This window comes from Leptonotus elevatus, chromosome 4, assembly GCF_054856555.1.
Source record: "Leptonotus elevatus isolate MCC_2025b chromosome 4, RoL_Lele_1.0, whole genome shotgun sequence".
Taxonomy (NCBI): domain Eukaryota; kingdom Metazoa; phylum Chordata; class Actinopteri; order Syngnathiformes; family Syngnathidae; genus Leptonotus; species Leptonotus elevatus.
This window is the reverse complement of record NC_141242.1, coordinates 3,141,477-3,165,514: the sequence shown is the minus strand read 5'-3', so window position 1 is coordinate 3,165,514 and position 24,038 is coordinate 3,141,477. Positions and strand designations below refer to the sequence as shown.

Genomic DNA, 24,038 nt, shown 5'->3' with positions numbered 1-24,038 from the left:
CAACGCAGGTTAAAGGTGGAGAAAATGAGAAATCTTACAACTGTCGAACATGTCGAAGCTCACCTGTGACTCCGCAAAAGACGCACCAGAGCCTTGGCGATCACCCCGACCTCTACTTTGGGGGCCAGATGGAAGTAGAGCTGAGCCACGGCCATCACAACCTGTAGCATAAAGGAGGGAAATGTATCAAGTGTCCACCAACGTTAGCCTCATTTCCGTTGAGAACGCATTCTCAACTGAGAGTGATCATTCTGGAGGGCTCTCCAATAGCTTGTTAGCATGAAAGCCATGCAGAGGTCAAAGCTGCGGATTCACGGTGAATGATGCGTGCTAATGACGTCGGCCGCTAATGCTCGCGTGATGATGCAGGCGGGTGCGGGGGGGGGGGGTTTACTAACAGCGGCGTTGCGGCTCTGCAGGAGTGGCTTAGTGTTCCTCAGCAGCAGCCGGTGGTCGGGATCCATCACGTAAGGCTTCCTTTTGGCCAGGGCGGCGACCTCGGCCTTCTTCTCCTTGTCCTCCTCCTCATCGTCGTCGTCGTCATTACCGTCGGAGCCGTAGAAGGCCTTGTCGCCGCTTCCACCCTCCACCAGCAGGGACTCCTATGTTAAAACAAGAAAATTAAAAAAAAAAAGAATTAAGGTTGATCTGATCTAGGGGCAATTCAGATTAATCATTTAATTAATGGTACAAATTTGATGAGAATGAATGTGGACTAATCAATTCTAGAATGTGAACTTGATGGGGTAACCGCAAACAGAACCAAAACAATGTCAAATCAAAAGTGTCTTGCAATGGATATAATCGGAAATGAAATACTTTTCATGAGAAATTACGCAATTACAGTATGAAAGGGACTACACCAGTTAACTATAGGCATATAATAATGAAATCTTACCTTTGACACAATCGCGATGTAATTTCTTATGAAATATGAGTTCTTTCGGTGGCTATTTTCTTTAGCCGGAAGTCAAAAGCTGGGTTCAGTAAAACCCCGCCTCTCCCCCTGTGGCTGCCGCGTCCCTCCCATGACGTCGTCCGAGCCGGCTGCTTCGCGCAACGCCCACGAAACATACAGATAGGTTTTAAGCCGATTTCTAAAATGGACTCTAAATTTCACGGGCTGCCAGATCTCTGCGTTTGGTCACGCGAGCCATCAATTCTTGAATAAACATTTGAAACAAAACGTGTCCTTTCCGCAAGAAATCGTGGAAGAGGAGGGGAGCAGGGGGATTAGAGGAAAGAAAGAGGAGGGGAAAAAAAGGACCAGAGTGGGTCGCGAACCCGTGCCCTCTTGCTTACTATCCACTACACCATCCATTCATTTAAAGCCCATCAGCGCAAATGTTTTACTAAGACAGCCAATTGTCATTTCATTGCACTTTGGCATTGCAAATGTGAAGAATAATTGATTGCTTTGAATTCATTTGGACAGAATGTTTATTGATAAAGGCCACTTTTGTCATTATCCCATGGAGGGAGGTCTCAGAGAAAGTGGACGTGCGTTTAGTCCGCAGAGGCGGTGCGGGGGCGGGGCCGCACGCAATGATGTCAAAACCGTGCCAACAGCTCGTTTTCTCAGGTTGGGAGGGGCTGGTGCTTGGAGAGCAGAATAACCTAGAATTTTTCATACGGGGCGAATGGAGGAAAACGCAACTTTGGTGATGTTTTTGGGGAGGAATTAGCATTTTAACATGGCTAAATGCTCCCAAAAATTGATTTTTTCATGTTGCAGTCCCTTTAAATATTCATCATCAGCAGAGGTGGCAAATCCAGGTCCAGAAAGTAAAAACCCTGCCACAGTTTGGTTTTAGCCCCTGGTGCTAGCTAGCTACCTACCAGCTTAGCCTCAGGTGCTAGTTATCTAGCTAGGGAGCTAGCTAACTAGCACCTGAGGCTAAAGCCAAACTGTGGCAGGGTTTTTACTTTCTGGACCTGGATTTGCTACTGATCATCAGACAATATTACACATTGTTATTGTCTCTGCTGACCATCTTAGCATGACAGGTGATTCAAGTTTACCTTAAGAATGGAGTATTTTATTTACCAAACAATTGTTTTTCTTTTTTTTAAATCATTAGAGCACTGGTGTCCAAACTACGAACTGGGGCCATTCTGTATTTTGTTGCCTCTAAAATTAACACTTGATGCCACCTGTGTCTACTTCTATTAATACTACTACTACTACTACACTGGTCTTATATAGCTTTCAAGATTTGCAAAAATGCTAACTATCTAGAAGTAAAACTGTAAGTACACTTCTATTCATAATGCCCCAATAAAAAGAAATAATTCAGTTACAGTAGCGGCGTGAAATATAATTGTTTGTGCCGTGTAAAGGTCATCTTAAAATCTTGTTCTGGTTCTCAATGTGGAGATTCTATTACTGATCAGACTAGTACAAGGGCAGACCTAATCTAGTGGCCTACCTTGAAAATTCCTTGACGTTTTGCTGGATCATCTAGCTGTTTTTAAAAAAAGCATACACATAAAATCAATACAACTTTTTATCGTGAAGCAGCCTCGATTCCCTGTGGCAAGTCTTGGTACTACACTATACAAAGAGCAGTAAGTGCACACGTGACTTCACTGAAATGCGCTAACAAGTGACCGTTTTGGAAAAAAGCTAAGTGACGACGTAGCCGCTATAGTTTTTTTTAAACTCTGTACTTATGCAGGCTAAAACTCAAAACTGCCAGATAATGGGACGATGTGGAACTCACGTTGATGTTGGGGTTGAGGAACTGCGTCCTGGCGTAGCGCGTCAGCATGTTGATGATGACCACTTGGCCCCACTCCTCCACGTCAATCAGAAGGTTGCACAGCTTCCTGTAGTTCTTGTGGATCAAGTCGATCCGCTCGGGGCACACCTCCTCAAAGGCCATGACCACACTGCCTGCCACCAGCTGTGGTGCCGCCACACATTGTTCATGTCACAAAGGTGGGATTTCAAGCCGCTTTCGCAGATGTTTACCGCTTTTTACACAGTAGGCAACAAACAATTAGCATGATCTCCATGTGTGTTTCTGAATCCATTCGGGATGAGAACATTTAAAAAAGAAAAGAAAGAAAAACAGAACACTTGCCGTGGTTTTGTCAGCGAGGAGTTTCTCGATGACTTCGATCAGCTGGTCCTTCTGTTCTGGATCCAGACTGAGGACATGCAAGGATCAGTAGCAGACACAATTTGGACTCAAGAGTATGGATTTTCCTGCCAAGGCAGTAACCAAAATTAGGGCCAGGACTAGGAAGTGTGCACACCTGTAGAGCTTTGGGATGGCGTGGGCAGCAGTCTTCCGGACATATGGAGACATGTCGGAAGCGGCCTCTTTAATGGCCAGCATCATTATGGGAACGATGATGGTGACTCGAATGCTGGAAAGAACTCGCAGTGCGCTGGCTCTGATTAGCTGGTTGGGATCCTGAAGCAGTACAGCGTGTACAGAGTTGGATAATCGTTGGACATATAATACTGGACAAAGATTTTTTTATTTTTTAAATCTCAATTTACCCATAAACTATGACCACATTTCAGATTGATAACACTGTATTACTGGTAACAGTGCTGATTATTGTGACTACTGTACTTAGTGTCTCTGAAAGTCATACAGTCATTGTCTAGCAGCTTCTACCATCCCGTGCGCAACGCAACACAAACAAGTTAACCCGTAGAAGACAAAGAGGAAGATAAAATATGGCGGTGAAAGCAGTATTAGTTGATTGCATCTTCGGCTATTTTTTTGTGTGCATTTTTCCCCACTTATTTTAGTTTTGTTTTTTTATCTAACTTTTTTTATTATAAAAATTTGGGGGATTTTTATTATTATTATTATTGAATTTGTTGACATTTTTTTATCTATATACTGTATAGTCATCTAATACTTGTATATAGATATTTTGTTTTTCTATAATAACTTATTGTAATGTAAGATTTTTTAAACATATTTTTCATAAAAAAAGTAGCAATTTTTGAAAAATATTTGTATATTTTTCAATGAAGATTTTGTTTTTTTAAGCACTTTCATATTTTCCTCATTTTTTCTAATATATTTTGTGCATTTTGTGTCTACTATTTTCTCATCTGCTATTTATTTTCTCATAATATATATTATAAGGAGCGGACAAATTTTCTTTCTTGAAAAAAAATATTATTAGCCCAGAACAACTTTGAAGTCAACAAGCATCATTTTTTTCATTACATTTTTTACTTTTTTTTTAGACTTAAAAAAAAAAAATTTCATCTAATATATACTGTAATACTTGTATATAGATAATATTTAGTTTTTCTATAATAACTTATTGTAATGTATGATTTTTTTAAACAGTTTGTGTCTACTATTTTTTCATCTGCTATTTATTTTCTCAGGAGTGGTCACATTTTCTTTTCTTGTTTTTAATGATTATGATTAGCTCAGAACAACTTTGAAGTCAACAGAAACAATCCACCCCTTACAACACAAAAATAAATAAATAAATCATATGATGCTACCTGCCAGCAGGAGGCAATCTACAAACCAACAAACCAATAAATGGACAAACAACAGCACCACCTCGTGTTGTGTACCTTCAAGCCTCGCTGGAAGGTGGAGATGGAGAGCAGCGCGAGGTCTTGCTGCTCCTCAGCGTAGCGCACAAGGTAAACGTAGACCAGCTTCTTCACCTGCGAGCAGAGAGGGAGACAAAAGGGAACAAAATGATTTCCACTGCCAAGCGAGGCGAAAAGCAACGACGGAGAGAAGAAAATTGCTATTTCCTTCAGGTGAGATCAACTCAAACCGCAAGAGGCTGTGCAAATATGATAAGCGCTAAGCTAGTGCATAAATTACACAAAGGAGGTGGAAGGAGTGGATGGTGCATACCTCAATATTTTTACAAGCCACATTTTTCACCACCGCAGGGAAGAGGTCTGACGCATTTTTGCCTCGAGCGATCATCTGTGAGCAAAAAAAACACAAAAGTACAACCTCAGGATTTCACACGCAGGGAATTTGGACTTTTACAGTATAACGTTTCACTCTCACGCTTTGCAAAGTCGCTCCTGCGGGGATACAGAGCTAGCAGATAGTGGCGGCATTATGAATATTTATCAGCTGACTGTATCTTTGCCGCCGCGGTTCATGCTTCAAAACACTTTTAGCGACTCTCTTAAAAGTTTCAGGACATTAACTTGCACTAAAGCAAAGGAGCGAGTCCTCCGCGCCGGTGTCCAATTAAAAACCAAGCTGTGTTTAAGCAAAATCCCACAGAGGAAATGATTACTCACTGCCACAATGCGTTTCATGGCCTCCAGCTTCAGCGAGTCTTTGTTGCTGTCCAGCATCTCCTTCAGGTCGTCGTGTCTGAGAGTGAAGAAAACACGGTAGTTCAGATGGAAGACCCGATGCGAGTGCGCGGCGTCATTGCGGCTATACGTTCTGCCGCTCGGCTATGAATCTCTTGAGCGCTGCACACAAGACGCTGACCTTGTGGAGCTGACTTATGAGCGTTTCAAACGTCTTTTATGGCGAGCCATCAAACTTGTCGGCTTGTAAATGGGAAAACTGGCGGGTTGGGTTTCTCGTATCTCAAGGCACCACTCGAGTTGATTCCACATCGGTTGCAGTTAGTGTTAATTTTCGTCAACGAAAACTAAACAAAAACAATGTCGTCAGCACACATTTTTCGCCGGACTAAAACCCTCATTAATAAACAATAACTGGGACTAAATCAGTATGCAATTTTGTCGACTAATGAAGACGAGACGAAAATGTACTTCACTTAATAAAAACCAGACTAAAATCTATGGATATTTTAGTTCATAAACAAAAACGAGACGCAATTTATATGATTTTGTAAAATATTGTCCCTGCAAATCTGTCATGTGACACACACAGTGACACACCTACTTTCAAATCTGCAGCTAGCGAGCGCAACATGCAAAAACACATAGGACAGACAGGAGGTGGATTCATGGTGAAAGGTATAAAAATATATATATAGGAAATTATAGTTGTAACATTAAATTAAAGGCTATATATATATATATATATATATATATATAGACACACACAGTCAGGGGTAAAATGATTGTCCTGACTACAACTAGACTAAAATGTTGACAGTTTTTGTTGACTAAAACTACACGACTTGGACTTAAATAGACACAAAAATGCTTGACTTATAGTCGACTAAAAGTAGACTAAATAAAAACGGGATGAGGTTGACTGACTATGATAAAAACTAACAAGAGTGATTGAAACGGGACTACAACTGAGAGTACATTTTAAAATGGCTGATAAAATTAACACTCGTTGCAACTAGACAAAATCTGTAGCATTAGTCAGTATCTGAAGGACCGTTGGAAATCGGTTTAGGTGAACGGTATGGGATTTTTAATAGGTTTTAGGTGAACTAATGAATACACGTACACACACACACACACATACAAAATAAAAATTAATTTAAAAAAAAAGTAAAAAAGAGAGCAATGTTGATGACATGTCAAATCGGTAAAATTACCGAATGCACAATACTGAGCTCTCCAGAAAAAAAAAAAAAAGGAAACGTGACCCTAAAATGGCCACTTCAAACCAAAATGGCAGACTTCATGAGTCTTTTTGAGGACAGGTTCTTTTCAGTGACTTTCCCTGATCCTCAGTCATCTCATGATAGACATGCCAACTAAAAGTCATGCTATTTCCTGAAACCGACCTTGAAGGCTGAATTTCCCCACGAGTCCAATACAGTCCGATATAGGGATACAATATAAGCTATCCACAACTTGTAAAAGGAACACGGTACGACATTCAGGCGTGAATTACGATGTTAAGGTGCAAAAAGCTGCACAGGGCTCACTCGATAGCTTTCCACAAAGCAGTTTCCACGGCAACCAGATGTGCAGCAAAACCATTTTCAAATACCAGGCATCCACGGATGGAAAACAGGACCATCATAACCACCCAGACAACTAAAGCTCATTTGTATAATGTCTCCTACTAATTAACTTACACCTCTTGGGCTTCCTTGTAGTCGTTGACTCGCGCGGATAAACAGGTTCTAATTCAAACACGGATCTCTGCAGCGTCACGTCACGCACGAATTGTGTTTTCTATGGTGGTTGCACACACACACAAAGGCCAGATGGAGAAGACGGGGAGAATGTATTGCTGATTATTGCACTGATAGAGTAACACATTGCAGTAGGAGGCGGGGTTTTCATCGCTGGGAAAACGAGGCTTGTCATCATTGGAGGGGATCTTAATGCAGAGACAAATGGACATGAGATTGTGTAACCCGTGGTAATCCCGAAGACCCTCAGTCTGGGACCAAAATCCACTTTAGGAAAGAAAATGACACTCCGATTGGGTTTCTGCTTCCCAAAGCGCTGGCAATAACTCGACACCAACTCTTGCTTCTTAAAATTCTGGATCTACAAACAGCTCTGAATTATTTAACCACGGCAGCAACCTGGCTCTCTGGTTACCTGAAAACGGCACCCTCCACCTGGAACGTCCGCACGACAGTAGGACGACGCCGTAACTTTTTCTTCTTCTTTTTTTTTTTGCACAGAAAATCTCATGTATTTGCGTGCCTCAGATGAAACATTAGAAGTTTTCTGAATTTAAAACATGTTCAATTTAGGCTAGACAATTTGCATTGTCTTGCTTATTGTGTTGTGGATATTACAAAGGACATCCAAGCCAACATTTGCATGCATTATTAATAAACCCAGAGGCTCTTAACTGCCCAAATCTAAAAGAATAACTTGTGAGCAGCACCATATTAAAAAGAATGAACACTATTTATAGCTTTTGCAGAATTTCAGTGTGATCCCTGATATCATTTGCATATGCAGGTTTGCATTTGATTCCAATATAGGGCACTGAAATACAGTGCGGTTGAACCTACTAACCAGGGCTGGACTGGCAATCCGGCATAGAGGGCAAATGCCCGGAATCTCTGGGGCCAATCCAAATGATTATTTTCCTCCATTTTCCCCCAAGAGACCGGCCCAAAATTTAGAAATGCAGTCCATTAACCCAATAACAACAGGCCTGTAGACAGTAAACTGAACCAATCAACATCAGTGGCAGAGCTGGTAGCCATGGGTAGTCCGGAATCATGCATGAATACGAATTTTGAAAGAATTTGTCTTAAAAAAAAAAAAAAAAAAAAAGAACGGTTGATTCTCACAGTCAATGTCATATGCATGCGTGTGTTCGGGCCGGTCCGTCAAAATGCCATGGCCGATTTTGTTGCGCCAGTTCAGCTCTGCTACTAACCCTAATTTGGATAACATACTCCCTGCTAACACAGCCATGTGGGTTGGATATGGACTGGTGAATGGGTCCCACCTGGGCTGCCCAGCTGGGTCCCAGTTAATTTTGGCCAGGGATTTCATGGTGGCCCCATGTGGGCAAGCACAGATGGGCTCAAGGTGGGTCTCATATGGGCCCTAGCTAAAACCCACATAGGCAAGGAATGGGCTAGTAAAATGGGCCCCTTTCTGGGCTGCCCAACTGTGTCTACATTCGGGATTAAGCTCCATCGCCCATGATGTTATTGTGCAAAATTTGAATATTTTGGAATGAAACCCAGCCAGGGCCCATTGATTGCCCATTCTTAGTTGCGCCCATCTACTGCCCACCTACTGCCCAAGTGGGGCCCAACAACGAAGCCCACTCTAAGCCCATGCCCAGCCAAAGCCCAACTAGGACCAAGTGGTGCCCATATGGGCCCCAACTGTTGGTTGCCAGGGCACATAATCAGCCTTTTAGTCCTAACATAAAGACATTTACCTCCCGAAAAGTTTTATCATTGAGTCATTCACTTATTTTTAAATAGTGAATTACTGTACAGGTGCAACAATCGATTAATCGCCAACTCACGGATTGCCAAATGACAAATCGACAACTCTTTCCTCTGATTGACAGTCCGGCACATTCAGGATTCCGGTGACCATCCTACCGCAAAGGTTGACTTTGGGAACTCCCGTTACCGCCGCCGCCTTCCTCCAGTGGCGCTCGCTCCTCCTGATCTCTTCCTCCGTCACCACCGCCGCTTCCTCCTCCTCCTCCTCCGCTGCTCCCCGAGCGGAGGTGGCGCAGCTCATCAGGCCTCAGGGCGCTGTACCAGGTCTGCTGGATGCCGTCGGGGGTCAGCACCGGGCTCTTGTCCTCCTCGTGGCCCTGCACCTGACTCTGCACCGTCTTCACCATGTTTACAGCGTTCACCGGCAGCTGCAGCAGCTTCTGCATGGTGGTCATCTTCTATTTATTTTTTTTTTCCACGAAAACTTTGCGGGATCCCCGTTGAAGCGGTGAAGGGAAAGGCCGGCAGCTCCTCTTATTTTGTTACAACGTTAACAAGTACAATTTTCAGGTCCGGTGTGGACATCGCACGCAGGAATGATGCAACAAGCCTCTCTGTAAAAGTGCTCCACTTCCTGCGAAGAACGACGTCTCCGTGGCGACGGGGACACGGTAATCCGAATCTGATTGCTGGGGGGGGGATCCTCTCCGTTCCGGTTCCTGCCGCTGTTGCCGCTGCGTCTGGCTGAGCTGCCATCAGCCGCTCTGAAAAAAGGATGCTCGTCACAGAGGGGCGTGGAGTCCGTGGCGACCCCTCCCCGCTGTTCACGTGCTCGCTGTTGCAGAGCCGGCCTCTCCCTGTCGCTCAAGTCACACACACACGTAGGGAAGCGCGCTCATGACGACACGTCGCCACATTCGCACTCCTTCACCCCCACCCAACCATCAGCAGCCTCTACAGCTTTTTTTTTTTAAATCCTGAATCCCCTCCCTCATTATAACCATCGCAGCTTTTTTTTTTTTTAAACATGCTGTTTTCTTCATCGAACATGACTCAGCAGCATTCTTGGCAGTCTCTCTCTCTCCCCACCCCAAACAGGATGAAAATGAGTCCTCCTGTGATGATGTGCCAAAGCTCAGCTTTTGCTGCAAGCAGAATTTTCAAAGGAGACAGAATTCATTTTGCTTAATTGGCGCTACTCCTATTGAATATATTTACGCCAATTAGGGTTGTTTTGCATTTTTGATGTTGCATTATCAAACAACAAAAAGTGACAGTGGTTGTCCACTAGGGAGTCGCCAGCCTTACGTAACACACTATCAAATATTTGACTTTGAGTGTGTGTGGCTTCAAAAGGTGGAGACCTGGCCTGGTGAGTGCCGTGGGAGTCAGCGCGTGGCAAATATCAATCGATTCCTATGACAACAAAGTATCAGCCGAAGCTGCGCTAACACTCCACTCTGCTCATCGTTTGGCTTTGGCATGATCGTGCTTCCATGTAGTCGCCATCACTTAAAAGTGACCTTTGCCCAGCCGAGCTGCCAAGTCCTGCCAAATGTCACAATTCACCCAAACTCACAACAGCTCACTCACACTAGCACGTTTTCAAAAAATAAGGCTGATAACCTTAATGCTTGCTGTTGTATAGAACTCGTAGCAACATCTTTACGTGAGTCATCTTTGGAATACAAATGGGACGGACGAGCTCAAACCCAAAATATACAATACCAACGTATAGCTCACACAATGCAGTAGACCAGTGAATGCCGGACAAATTGTGTACAACTCTACTGGAAAACACTCCCAAAGACTCGAAACGAAAGCTTGGTCAACTCGTACATTGCTTTCTAATAAAATGTGGATGTGCATAGAAAGCCAGTACAAAAAAAAATGGAGAATCAAAAGTGGTTCGTCTGTAGGGACTCCACAGCAAAATATACAAACCTCAATTCCAAAGAAGTTGGGACGTTGTGTAAAATGTCAATAACATTTTTTATTTGCTAATCCTTTTCAACCCATATTCAATTGAATGCAGTACAATGAGGAGAGATATTTAATGTTCAAACTTCAAACCCATAAAAAAAAATTATTGCAAATATTCTTTCATTTTGAATTTGATGCTTGCAACACATTCCAAAAAATCTGGAACAGGAACAACACAAGGCTGGGAAAGTTGAGGAACGCTCAAAAAACACATGCCACACGTAAACGGGTTAATTGGAAACAGGTGAGTGTCATGATTGAGCATCAAAAGAAACATCCCCAAAAGGCTCAGTTATAAAAAAAAGCAAGTATGGGGCGAGGTTTGCAACTTTATGAACAACTGAGTGGGCAAATAGTCCAACAGTTCAAGAGCAACGTTTCTCGATGTACATTAGCAAAGAATTCAGAGAATCTGGGGAAATCTTAGCATGTAAACACATCACCGTTGTCAGTTAACACAAGTTGTCACTGCAACGCTAAAGCCAAATATCAACAATGCTCAGAAACAGCGCTGGCTTTTCTGAGCCAAGTTCTTCTAAAATGGACTGACGCAAAGTGATGAAGTGTTCTGTGGTCTGATGAGTCCACTTTTCAGATTGTTTTTGGAAATGTTTAAAACCCATCACCTGGGATGATGTGGGTGTGTGTTGTGTGCCCATAGCATGAGTATTATGCACAACTGTATATGCTATTAATGCTGCAAGGTACATGATACAAGTTTTGGAGCACACATACAATTTGTTACCAATAACATAATTTTCTGGGACATTCCTGCTTATTTCAGAAATGTGTCCTCAGTTCGGTTCTCAAACGCTAAAGTGATGTAACACAGTGGTAAACATGACCCTCTCCCATCTTGTGTCATGTGTTGCGGGCATCAAATTAAAAATGAGCGAAGAGTTGATAAACAAAACACAAACAATTAAGTTCATCGGTGTAAGCATTAAATATTTTGTCTTTGTATTCAACTGAGTATAAGTTGAGGAGGATTTGCAAATCATTGTATTCTGTTTTAGTTATAATTTACACATCCCAAATTCATTAGAATTGGGGATCGTAGGACAAATATAGGACAACAGCAAGGTCAGAGTTCATAGCCACAAGTTCTGACCTCAACAAGGAATGAGCTCCCTCTGTTGGTAGAAAAAAAGTGGCACAGCTTACCCATCCATCCATTTTCTATACCGCATGTCTTCACTACTAGTATCACAGGTGAGCCGGAGCCTACCCCAGCTGACTTTGGAATGTGGTGGGGAACACCCTGGCAGCATAAATACAAACAACCATTTGCACTCACACTCCCACCTATAGCAAATTTAGAACCTTGAATGCACGTAACATGCATGTTTTTTTTTTTTTATTGGGAGGAAGGTAAAGAAAAACTCACGCAAGCATAGGAAACACATGCGAACTCTACACAAGACGGCCATCTGATGATTTGTGAAAGCCATAATCACCATCTTTTCCTTGACAAATGTTCTGTTTTCGTGCCCTGATCCTAAATGTGTCCTGGTAAACAACAAAATAAGACTTTTGTCCTCCCCAGATGTATTGTTGCAGTCAAACGTCGTAAAGTAATTCACTATTTTTGCTATCAAATGTATCTATAAGGCTCATTGGAACAAAACAACGCGTCGCCCTGAGCCCTGAAGTGTGTGGCATCACTGTTAACCTGGAGGATAGACCTAAAAACAAAACAAAACAAAGATCGCGAATGCCAAAGCGCGAAGACGCGGGGGTTTACTATGACTGTTAGGAAAAAGGGGGCGCTGTCCAGTAGGGATGGTGCTGAATAAAATGGATTCGCGGCCTGCTGGTGATATCTTATAAACGAACTTTTATTACGTCCCATATAACAACTTAACACGTACACTTAGTACTACACTAATTTAAGCTATTGTCGTCTTCTTCATTTGTATTTATTTATTTATTTTATAGCTTGAATCATCCATAAAGTCACATTACCTCAGGAATAACATTCAAGCGAAACAAATCACGCCAATCCGGAGGTGGTTGGAGGGCATTCAATTGAAGCTAGCTCGATTCGGGACAAATGTCGACGTTGAAATAACACTAAAATGTACGTCAGCAGTGCATACAAAAATAAAAATAAAACATTTGGCTCCGAAGCGAGCACAGGTGTACCTTTTATAGTCGGAGGAGAAAATCCCGCCACTCGCCGGGTCGTGGCCATATTCCGGCTCCCCGACGCTGGAGGAGCCCCCTTTCTCGTCGTTGAAGGCCGTGCTGGCGGACATGGTGATGGCGTTTCCAGTGTCTTCGACCTTCCCGCCGATGCGACCGAGATTTTTGGTGCGGGTATAGCGGCTGTTCCGCGGCCCTTGAAGGCGTACAGGCACCGAGTAATCCCTGGGAGGAGGGGGATAATTGTTAGAAGAGGGGGTGGGGGGGTTGTGATGTGATGCGCAGATCACGTGGCAGCAGATGGTACTGAACCCGGAAGTGCTTGTCACAGATTGCTCGGAAATTTTAAAATAAACCATTTGTGACTTTTATCGTTAAGGTGATTTTGTAAATGTCTCAGTTGTGCGTGTTGCCGTTTATCTCATTACAAACAAAAGTACAATGATAATATAACCGTCTGTGATTTTTAAATATCACACATCAAATAAAAGGATAGTGTTGGACATATGGAGGTTAATTACACGGACTTATATAGACCATTTTATATATTAACTAGACTCCAGGCAGTATTTAAAATAAATGTTCAATTAAAAATAAACTTTATTTTTCTTTCTTTTCTTTTTTTACACTTTTGGTCTGTCATAGTCTTCCATTATTCCTGATGTAAAAAGAAGAAGAAGAAAATAATTATATTAATATGAATTATTTATTTATTTTCAATTATCATTATCGTACAATTAGTATACAATCATCGTAGATTCAAATAAAGAAGAAAAAAAACAACCGTGGCGTATTTAACTGCACATAGTACGCATGCGCATTAATGCTCGTGTCGTCCTGACAACAAGGGTAACAGGCGTTTTAAAATCGCGGAAGGAAAAAAACGCTCAGCGTCAATTTACGAGACATTTCAAATCCAGGTTGAATGTCAATGTTGTAAAACCTAAATCGAAAGATGAAGCGAAATAGTTCAACACTAACCGCGTATGTACTTAAATACTCTTGACTGGCAACCATCTGTTGAGCTATGAAACAAACTTGCGGCTAATGCTAACGCTGACATGACCGTTTCTATTTATTTTTTCTTTATTTTTGTCTTCTTCTAGCTCCTCTCGGGCGATGAAGAGATCCACTTCGGGGATGCAGCGAGCCCTCCACAGTTCGAGATACACAGGGAGCTGCATGGGTTTCCACAGCCGTAGGGGCTCTCGAATGCTTTCGGAAAGCAAAATGGGGAGAAACTTCACTCATCGAAAAGCCATCCGGGTAATTTCATTATAGTTACACGGTACACCTTCGCCATCGAGATCCTCCTATACGTTTAAAAAATATTTTAAAAAATCTAAATTTTACCTAAGTTATTAATGTAAATGTAACAATTTGTGTTTCTTAATGTGGTTGGTGTGCAACTTTTTTTTAGCACAATATTATGTAAGTAGGTAAGTATATTTGAGCAATTTTTTTTTATTTTTTTTTTATTTTTTTAAGGAAATAAAACTACAATCAAAAAGAAGTTGAGAATTGTAGTAAGCAAAATGAGAGTCAGGCATAACATTGCTAGTCACAATGCATATGAGACCCACACGGCAGCACATTTCTCCTCAGCTTGCGACTCATTTTGTGCCTTGCGTCTTTTTCTCTTCTTTTACAGGTGCTGGATGACGATGGCAATGATGTCACACCTCGGCCACTGTACGAGCCCGAACCCAAGGACCCGCACGCCAGACCACAGAGAAACTTTTTTGAGGATTACTACTCCAGATGGGACACTTCCAAATCATCTTCTTTCTCCATGGTGCCCTCTTCCGGGTAACAAGTGGCCACACTTGCCTGCTAATTTCAGTATTAAAATTGCAAGTCATATAGAAAATAATGCAATGCATAAACTGCAAATAAAATATACAAAAATCTAAATCTAAAATCTAAAAAAAAATCTCCCAAATTAGTATTGGAGGAGAAAAAATATTATCATATTTATAATTTGAGAGGAAAATACACCCCCACTTAAAAATTACTATCTCATTATTATTGAAGGAAATAAAAATCTGCTATATTATGTGATGAAATGAAACGTATCTCTTTATTATTTGAACAAATCAAAAGTAGAATAACATTTTTATTTAAAGATATGAGATATATAACATATTTAAGGGAAACATTATTTGATTAAATAAAAATCTATGTTATTTGATTAAATGAAAACTACAGCAACTTTTTAAGGAAATAAAATGTACTATCACATTATAATTTGAGGAAATAAAAAATTACTATGGCACAATTTCAGAAAATTTTAAAAGTACTGTTATGTTACATAATTACGTGAGGAAATAAAACCAATAATATCACATTATTATTTGAGGAAATATAAATGTATTGCATATTTATTTGAGAAATAAATAAATACAACTAACCATCACATTATTTGAGGGGGGAATCTACCATTAATATTTATATTATTGGAGGAAATTAAAAAAATCACAATTTCACAAAACAGTAAAAAAAATAAAAAAATAAACATGGTATGAGGAAATACGAATCTACTCCCACTTTATTATTTGATTTAACTATAATATGACTAATAAAAGCTATCATATTTTATTAAATAAAAACATCGATTATGTCAGTATTTGAGGAAATAAAAACTCTTGCGACATTTTAATTGAGGAAATAAAAATCTATCCCCCGGGCACATTGATTAAAGATGTGCAACATTTTTTCTTACTTTCCAGGTCATGTAGATGGAGCAGCAGTCTGCCCAGCACATCAAATAGAGTCTTAATGGCCTCTCAAAGTGGACACCACTTAATCAAGTTGGACACCAGCCCGCCACTCGGTTGCTATTTCCTCACAATTTGACGCCAACCTGTCATGGCTCTTACGTTCTTTGCTCCCTTTCCAGATTCAGCGAGACAAGCCGGAAGTCACCAGACACCGGACGAGATTCCTTTGGACGACGTGTTGAACATCTACTTGACTGAGACCGACACCATCATTCTTCTGGATCTGCCCAGCACTTGTATGACTGAGGAGGCTGAAAACGCTCAGGCCGTCAAGTCAGTAAAAAACGTTCTATTTTATTTTTATTTTTTATTTTTATTACATGAAGATAACTTGCAGTCCAAGTCCTGTGTTGTTGTTGAAGGAGTATCATGAATATGGACGGGGGGCGTATTTACGAGGTGGCCAGGGGTGGCAATGACCACCCTTTTTTAATAGATTTTGAGATTTTCATGACCCCCGTTGATACTCTGCCACTCATCGTTTATAGTTAAGTAAAAAATCACAGCTTGTTTTGTCATGTGTGTGTGTCTTTAGGGAGAATAACATCCTCTATATTGAGCTGTGCAACAACAGATTGGGCAACGACAAGTACGTGGAGCGAGCCATGCAGACATTCGTCGGCGCGGCTAAACACAAAAAAGTCCAGAGTGAAAAGATTGTTATGCACGATCAAGGTAAGATGGACACGAGATCTTGTCTGGCCAGTTTAATCAAGTTGGAATTCTTTGGCAGCCAACATGGCCACAATCTGGGACATTTTTGACTCGTTCCAAAACGAAGCCCCGAAAGCGGAGAGGGCTAGCGCTGCGGAACGCACCCTGAACCTGAGCGAAGGTCCAAAGCGGACGGGAAGCTTCAGCAGTATCAGCACAGTTGGCACCGGTAAAAATAATAATAATCACCACTGTTTGTGCATGTTTTTGCACGAGCCATGTCTCTTGAGTCATGTTTCTATTTGAGTTCTATTTTTAGTTATATTTGTACTTGAGTAATGTTTTGTGTTTTTTTTTAGAGAGTGATATTTCTACTTGAGCCTTGTGTCTTGAATCATGCTTCGACTTGAGTCATGTTTGTTCATGAATCATGTTGGATGTTTCGACTTTGGTCATATTTGTAGACATATTTCTGTTTGAGTCATGCTCCATTTTTCTACTTGAGCCATATTACTGTTTCTAGTTCCTATGCGTCATGTTTTTTTTTTTTAAATCATGTTTTATGTTTCTACTTCAGTAATGTTTCTACTTGAGTTTCATGTTTCCGCTAGTCATAATTTATGTCTGTACTTTTTTCATGTTTCTTCTTGAATCGTGTCTACTTGAGTCATATTTCTTGAGTCATGTTTCATGTTTTTACTCGACTCATGTTTCTACTTGAGTCATGTTTCTTCTTGAAGCATGTCTCTACTTGAGTCATGTTTCATGTTTCTTTTTTTTTTCTTTTCTTTTTTTTTTTCTGGAGAGCTCAGTTTATTCGGTAATTTTACCGATTTGACATGTCATCATCATTGCTCTGCTCTCTTATTATTATTATTATTATTATTATTTTAAATTATTATTATTAATTAATTTTTTTAATATATTTTTTTTACATTTTTATTTTGTATGTGCATGTGCGTGTGAGTGTGTATGCATTAGTTCACCTAAAACCTATTTTAAAAAATCCCATACCGTTCACCTAAACCGAACACTTCAGAATCCAGCCAGAGTCGTGAGGCCGTTAGGAGACCCGAGGAAGGACCAAAGGAAAGAAAGGAAAGTGAAATCCAGCACCGACCAGACACCACCCACCTCCCACCGGGCCACCAACCAGAGTCCTTCACCAACCCCAGAAACATCTAAATTCCAACAAATCCAAAAAATCAGGGAGACCTCAAGAGACCAAAGGAGAGACTGAGGAAAGGAAGGAAGGACAGACGAAGCAGAGTGAGATCCACAGACACCAGCCAGTTTCGATAGATGCTGGTGTGGTGGATCTGGCATGCATGAAAATCTCCACCAAAGAGGGGAGCCGTTGACCCCCGCCAGGACAGAGCAAGTTTAACACCTCAGGGCCCCCCCAGGGCCACCGGCCGGAGAGCAAACCCAGGAGCAAGAGCGCCCCCCACCCCTACACGGCCCGCGCCCCCAACCCAACGCAGCAGGACGGGGCACTGCAGGCCCGCCAGGCACCCCACCGGCCCACAGCCCCAGCCGCCCCCAAACCCCCAGACACCCCCCCCAACCAATTGTTCGTGAACTTGAGTCATGTTTCAACTTGAATCATGTCTCGACTTGAGTCATATTTCTTGAGTCATGTTTTATGTTTCAACTTGTGTCCTTTGTTTGTGTTTCTACTTGAGTCCTCATGTTTCTTCTTGAAGCATGTCTCTCTCTACTTGAGTCATGTTTGATGTTTCTGCTTGAGTTCTGTTTCAACTTGAATCATATTTCTCCTTTAGCCGTGTTTCTACCCGATGTCAGTGCTGTCGTTCGGCAGACACCCGAGAGTGCACACAAAGTGATGACAATATCACACTGCTGATAGGAACGGGGTTTTTTTATAAATGTACACCAAGCGAAAGAGGCTTCTTGTTGACTTTGTCTCGTGTGTGCCCAGCCAGTACCGGGAGCTCCCTGTTTGCTTTCAAGATGCAAGGGGGCAATATGAGCGACAAGCCGGAGCTTCAGACGATCTTCGAGTCTGAGTCGTTCCAACGCAACTTGCTCATCATGGAACGCTGCCTCGTCGCCAACATCTGCCAACCCAATCTGGCCGCTTACAGGAGCCTCCCCGAGATAAAAGGTAGCGCACGGAAATTTGAGCCGTCTCGTTTTAGCGCAATGACGAGCATTGATGCGTTTTTAAGAACCCGTCTACGTCATGGAGCCTGACCCTGAGACGCTCGCCAAGGATGAGGAGGAGAAGGAGGGGGAAGTGAGTGAGGAGGAGGAGGAGGAGGAGGAGGGAGTGGGTGCGATGGCGCAGAAGGTACCAGAAGTAAAGGAGGTTGAGCAGCCAAAAGAGGAGGAGAAGGAAGAGGAGGAAAAGGAGGAGGAAGAGGAGAAGGAAGAGGATGCGGTAAAGCCATCTCTCGAACTTCTCTGGATCTTCAGCTGCGAACTCACCAAAGGATGGAACATCACCTGCATGGCTTGGAACAAGAAGAACCCGGTAGGAAAGACATCTGGAACGGAATGAAATTGACATTGAATGAATATTTACACCCTAAAAACGATGAAAGTTTATTAGTTTGAGCAATTCAATATTTTTTTTTTGTAGTGTCTTGAATTGACCGTCGCTGTTCTCTCACCGTCAGGATCTGCTGGCAGTGGGCTACGGCGACTACAGACCTGGGAAAAAAGGCCTGATCTGCTGCTGGTCCATAAAGAACTTGAACGTATGTGATTTGTATTACGTAGATATGCCGTGCCGAGTCATGTTTCTTCCTCAAATATGTTTCGACATCAATTATGCGCCGACATGAGGCTTGTTTGTTGTATATTTTAATTGAGTCGCATTTCTACCTACGTCGTATTTTATGTTTCTGTTTACCGTACGTTTCTTGTGCCATGTTTATACTTTTTCTACTTGAGTCAAGTTTCGTTATGAATAATGTTTCATGTTTCTGGAGTCGTGTTTGTACTTGATTTGTGTTTCTAGATTAGAGAAGTTTCTACTTTTTCACACTTTTACTTCAGTCATCTTTCCCGTTTCTAGTCATTCATCTTTTTCTAGAGTTGGTTCTACTTGAGTTAGGTTTCATGTTTTTAAAGATTTGTTTCCTTTTTGAGTCACATTTCTACAATCATTTTTCTACTCAATTTGTGTTTCATGATTGTAGTCATGTTTTGACCAGAGTCATTTCTCGTGTCACGTTTCCACTTGAATCATGTTACTTCTACATGTGTCTTGTATTACTCGAGTCAAGTTTTTACTTAAGTTATGTTTTTAGAGTCTAGTTTCTTCTCGAGTCATGTTTGTACTTGAATCATGTTTCTACATGAATCTTGTTTCTACAGGTTTGAGCCTTTTTTTCTACTTGCGTCATGTTTCTACACTATTGATTCTATTTGAATAATTCTTCTACTTAAGTCATGTTTCAACTTGAGTCATGTTTCTACATGAGTCTTTTTTCCCGATTTGATTAATGTTTCTACCTGAGTCTTGTTTTTGTTTTTTTGTGTCCAAGTCTTGTTTTTTTTTTGTCACATTTCTAGTCTACACTCTAAAAACAGTTACCCCAAATCGGGTCAAAAGAGGACCAACTCAACTTTTTGGGTTATTCAATTAACCCCAAAAAATGGGTCAAATTAATGAGCCACAAAAAAATGGGTTGCTTTGTGGGTTATAAATTTAATTTTACCTAACATTTTGGGTTAAAGTTGGATAAATTCATTTTTACCTAATTCAATTGAGTTATTCAATTGACCAAAAATCCTACAAAACAACCCAACAAAGTGGGTTGCTTGGTGGGTTATTATTTAATTTGACCCAATGTTTTGGATGAAATAACTCATTAATTCAATTCATTTTTGACCAAATTCAATTGGGTTATTCAATTTACCCAAAAGGTTGGGTCAAACGAATAACCCATAAAACAGCTCAAAAATTAAAAAAAAAAAAAGTTGCTTTGTGGATTATTAATCTGATAACTCAAAAAATTGGGTTGGTCTTTTTTTAATTTATTTTTTTACTTATTTAGGTTATTTTTGAACCCACTGTTTTTAAAGTGTAGTCTTGACATAAATAGACATTTAACCAGATTGCACCCAACACGGGTTCACTGATGCAAATGCCTTGTGCCATGTGCAGTGGCCGGAGCGTCTCTACCACTGTCACAGCGGCATCACGGCGGTGGACTTCTCTGCCAACAACCCTGACAAAATGGCGGTGGGGATGCACGACGGCACGGTCGCCATTTTCAGCGTGCGCAATCGAGACAGCCGCACGTTCCTCACCAGCAGCATGTGAGGCTGTGAGCACTTGTCCCGCAGTTCACCAACGTCACTTTTTACTAGCTACATATAATAAAATGGGAGGATTTCACACACACCTGAAAATCTTTTAACTTCCTTTACTCTTGTGAAGAGACTGCAAAAAGAGGCACGTTCATCCCGTGTGGCACATCACCTGGGTGAAGCAGGAGATGACCCTTTCTGAGGAGGACGTGGTTGAATCCGTCGTGTCCGTGTCGGAGGACGGACGTGTCCTCAAGTGGCTCTTGTGCAGTCACGGCCTCGATGGCGTAGGTAGGAGACAATACTGAATTCCCCCAAATGGTGAAAAGATGTAACGTAAGGTGACAAAGTAAATTTTTTAACAATACTTTCAACCCTTCAACATTTTAAACGGATTAAAACACACTTTCTAAACACAGTTATTGTTATTAACTCATTTAATCCCAAAAACGTGTAAATACGTTTTTAATATTTTGTCCTTTACTCCCCAAAACGTATTTATACGTTTTTTTAATGCAAGAGCATACAGCAGGCTTTGATGCAGGTTCAGACATGAAGGGGTGGCTTCAAGCAATGGTAGTTATTAAAAAAAAAAAAAAAACGGCCAGCAAGTGTCAGCTGAGTATAAGAGATCAACCAGGGCCATGTTGCAACAAGCTCTTTTTGCCAGTGTTTTCAACAGGTTTGTGAATAATGATGGAACTTGGCTATATTCTAATGTTAATTGCTGCAAAACGGTAACAGATACAAATGAAAGACGAGACTCCAATCTTTCTTTTGGTAGGTTCCATGCTTTTTTAGCAATCGAACACAATATTCTGTGGGCATTGCAAAATCAGTCAAAATCCAGTAAAACAGCCGGGAGCGAAGGGGGTTGCTTCAGTGAAAATGGCTGAGAGTGAATGAGTTAATCGGGGGGAAATGCAAGCATAAAATCTATAGAAAATACTTTATGTATTGAGAAGAACACGGCATTGCTCACTGTGAACAGGGCCACGTACGAGTGTAAATCGTGACTTGCGCTCAAAACACTCATATATCAAGTCATCTTTTCCCACTGAAATGAATGGAAACGCCATTAAATGGCTCCAGTGGGGACACTTTGTGCCATAAAGGGACAGTATGATAAAGACCTCTTTACAGAGGATAAAAAATATGTCTGTGACTAATGTCATTTTGTCTATCTATAATATCTGTAAATCAAGGTACCACGCACAGATTGGCAGACAGACCTTCACACACATTTTCTTCTTCTTCGGTCATCAGGCATGCTGGAGCTGAGGAGAATCCAAGACGGCATCAAGAAGGCTGAAGGCAACAAAACCAAAAGAGAGGGCATTCTGGTTTCCACGGCAACGCCTGGGCTTTGCTTGGATTTTCAGCCCACGGTACGTTGAGCTTTTATCCAGTTTTATGATGCCATGACAAGATTTGGATTAGATTAGTCCTGCCTTTTAGGATCACAGCATCTACTTGGCTGGCACTTCAGAGGGCGTTATCCACAAGTGCTCCGTGTCCAACAATCATCATTACCTGGCCCTTTATCAGAAACACCTTGTAAGTCAGGCTAACGCATCGCGACGTTGCAACAAATGGTTCGGTGACGTCTCGCATCCTCCTCCCTGCCTGTGCAGTGCCCCGTCAACCATGTGCAATGGTCTCCGTTCAGCCCCGACGTGTTCCTGAGTGGCTCCGCCGACTGGACCATCCAGCTGTGGAAGGAGGACTGCCTGACGCCGGCCATGGGCTTCACCTCCATCCAGAGCCCCGTGCTGTCCATCAGGTGGTCCCCGCTCTGGCCCTCGGTGTTTGCCGCCATCAAAAGTGAACAGCTGGAGATATGGGACCTGAACGCATCCATGTGAGTCTCGATTAGGTCGTTTGAGGTCTACTTGAGTCAAGTTTCTACTTCTGTATATTTCATGTTTCTGGTTGAGTCACGTTTTATGTATTTTTAAAAAATCATGGAAGAAAACATTAAAAAAATATATTTATATATTTTAAAAATACTGAAAATATTTTTTTGTATCCACTATGCTAACATTAATGAACTTCTTATTTGCAACATAACTTATTATTGAAGCAATACCTATGAAGCACCACTAGGTGATAGTATCGCTCCGCAAACACCTTACTATTACCTATCCTTTAAGTGAGTGAGTAATTTGACTTTATTTTCATTTTATTTTACAACTCCTCTTTACACTTGTGCTAGCTAGCTAGCTCCCTAGCAGGTAACCGAGCACCCAGGGAGCTAACTAGGGAGCTTGCTAGCTAGCACCTGGGGCTAAAGCCAAACTGTGGCAGGGTTTTTACTTTCTGGACCTGGATTTGACTTTATTTTAGTTTTATTTCGTTTTATTTTACAACCCCTCTTTACACGTGTATTAAAATTCAGAATCAGAGGTAGCAAATCCAGGTCCAGAAAGTAAATAGTCTGCCACAATTTGGCTTTAGCACCCTTCTGCTAGCTAGCTAGCTCCCTAGCAGGTATCCGAACACCCGGGTAGCTAGCTAGGGAGCTCGCAAGCTAGCACCTGGGGCTAAAGTTTTTACTTTGTGGACCTGGATTTGCCACCTCTGTTCAGAATGTTACAACTGTTACTGTTGACATCTCTCTCAGGCTTGACCCGGTCATCGTGGAGCCGGCCCCACGGGGCATCAACTTGACGTCCATGCTGTTTGCCAGGGGCTCCGACTGCATCCTGGTCGGGGACTCGAGTGGACAAGTGAAGTTCTACAAGATCAACGACCTCAGCGTCGGGCCGGGCAAGCCGGTAACGCCGACGTCTCTTTCACTGTATCGTGTTTCCAGCTATATCACACGTTTTCGTGGATTGGATTTTTAGCTATATTTTCTTTTTTTCTGCTTCCAGGTGCCAAGTTTGGAGGAACTCGTTCACTTTCCTTCTAGTAGTTCATAGTTATCACAAACAAAATGAAACTTTAATGTTCATTGAATAACATGCTTGTTATTACTGCCATTTTTTAACCTTTTGTCAGCTGTTAAAGACAATAAATAAGAGGGGGAAAGTGTGCACATTCCAGGAATGTGTTGGCTAACGTGTTTACTCATGGATGACAGCGCTCTCTTTCAATCTGAACCGAGCGGCCACGCAGCTGCTATGTGCTCTCATCGCAAAGTGGCAGCATGTGAATCTGTGCCTTCGCATTCCTCCAATTCACAACCAGACACATGTCAAAAACCAAAATAGACACACCTGCTCATGCTGGCTGGTTAGGTTACTTTTACTCGTCCTTCTGGACCGCCAAAGTCACACAACGAGACATCTCAAAAGCTCAGCACATTTTGACGAGACCTCATTTCATTTGACATAGTGTGTGAACATTTTTGAAGTGTTTCTGGCTTTACATCCCATTTCAGAACCAAACGTGGTTGTG

General features: G+C 41.8%; 2 protein-coding genes across 12 annotated transcripts in view; one reads left to right on the top strand and one right to left on the bottom strand.

The window, feature by feature from the left end:
* Nucleotides 1–13,168, bottom strand: part of ap3b2 (adaptor related protein complex 3 subunit beta 2) — a 30,292-nt gene extending 17,124 nt beyond the window's left edge. For 3 of the 10 annotated variants that reach the window (XM_086073527.1, XM_086073528.1, XM_086073529.1), the window contains exons 1-9: nucleotides 12,919–13,168; nucleotides 5,264–5,339; nucleotides 4,860–4,934; nucleotides 4,565–4,660; nucleotides 3,262–3,422; nucleotides 3,087–3,153; nucleotides 2,724–2,906; nucleotides 399–602; nucleotides 64–161 (exon numbers count right to left, since the gene is read on the bottom strand). In XM_086073527.1, the coding sequence (XP_085929653.1) occupies nucleotides 64–161; nucleotides 399–602; nucleotides 2,724–2,906; nucleotides 3,087–3,153; nucleotides 3,262–3,422; nucleotides 4,565–4,660; nucleotides 4,860–4,934; nucleotides 5,264–5,339; nucleotides 12,919–13,031 (1,073 nt within the window). In that variant the 5' untranslated portion in view covers nucleotides 13,032–13,168. Of the gene's footprint in view, nucleotides 1–63; nucleotides 162–398; nucleotides 603–2,429; nucleotides 2,466–2,723; nucleotides 2,907–3,086; nucleotides 3,154–3,261; nucleotides 3,423–4,564; nucleotides 4,661–4,859; nucleotides 4,935–5,263; nucleotides 5,340–8,946; nucleotides 9,728–12,918 lie in introns of those variants that run through there. The other 7 variants (XM_086073520.1, XM_086073521.1, XM_086073523.1 and 4 more) reach the window with 5 other exon arrangements.
* A 589-nt stretch (nucleotides 13,169–13,757) lies between these two features.
* dnai4 (dynein axonemal intermediate chain 4) lies at nucleotides 13,758–23,683 on the top strand. Of its 2 annotated transcripts, XM_086073962.1 has the most exons (17): nucleotides 13,758–13,902; nucleotides 14,025–14,184; nucleotides 14,570–14,727; nucleotides 15,648–15,751; nucleotides 15,818–15,971; nucleotides 16,234–16,373; nucleotides 16,432–16,581; nucleotides 18,295–18,480; nucleotides 18,545–18,849; nucleotides 18,995–19,075; nucleotides 20,491–20,645; nucleotides 20,767–20,927; nucleotides 21,903–22,024; nucleotides 22,095–22,193; nucleotides 22,271–22,497; nucleotides 23,260–23,413; nucleotides 23,513–23,683. In XM_086073962.1, the coding sequence occupies exons 1-17, from the start codon at nucleotides 13,874–13,876 to the stop codon at nucleotides 23,558–23,560; spliced, it is 2,433 nt and encodes an 810-aa protein (XP_085930088.1). In that variant the 5' UTR covers nucleotides 13,758–13,873; the 3' UTR covers nucleotides 23,561–23,683. The 2 variants fall into 2 exon arrangements, with proteins under 2 accessions (XP_085930088.1, XP_085930089.1); XM_086073963.1 differs by lacking the exon at nucleotides 23,513–23,683 and having other exon boundaries at nucleotides 22,306–22,497; nucleotides 23,260–23,404.
* The last annotated feature ends 355 nt before the right edge of the window (nucleotides 23,684–24,038 follow it).

Excerpts from the sequence above, each read along its gene's own strand:
- dnai4 (XM_086073962.1), top strand. The coding sequence starts at position 13,874 with ATGAAGCGAAATAGTTCAACACTAACCGC. Across the intron at positions 14,728-15,647 it reads TCCATGGTGCCCTCTTCCGG|GTCATGTAGATGGAGCAGCA; the intron begins GTAACAAGTGGC and ends CTTACTTTCCAG. Across the intron at positions 22,194-22,270 it reads CCCTTTATCAGAAACACCTT|TGCCCCGTCAACCATGTGCA; the intron begins GTAAGTCAGGCT and ends CTGCCTGTGCAG.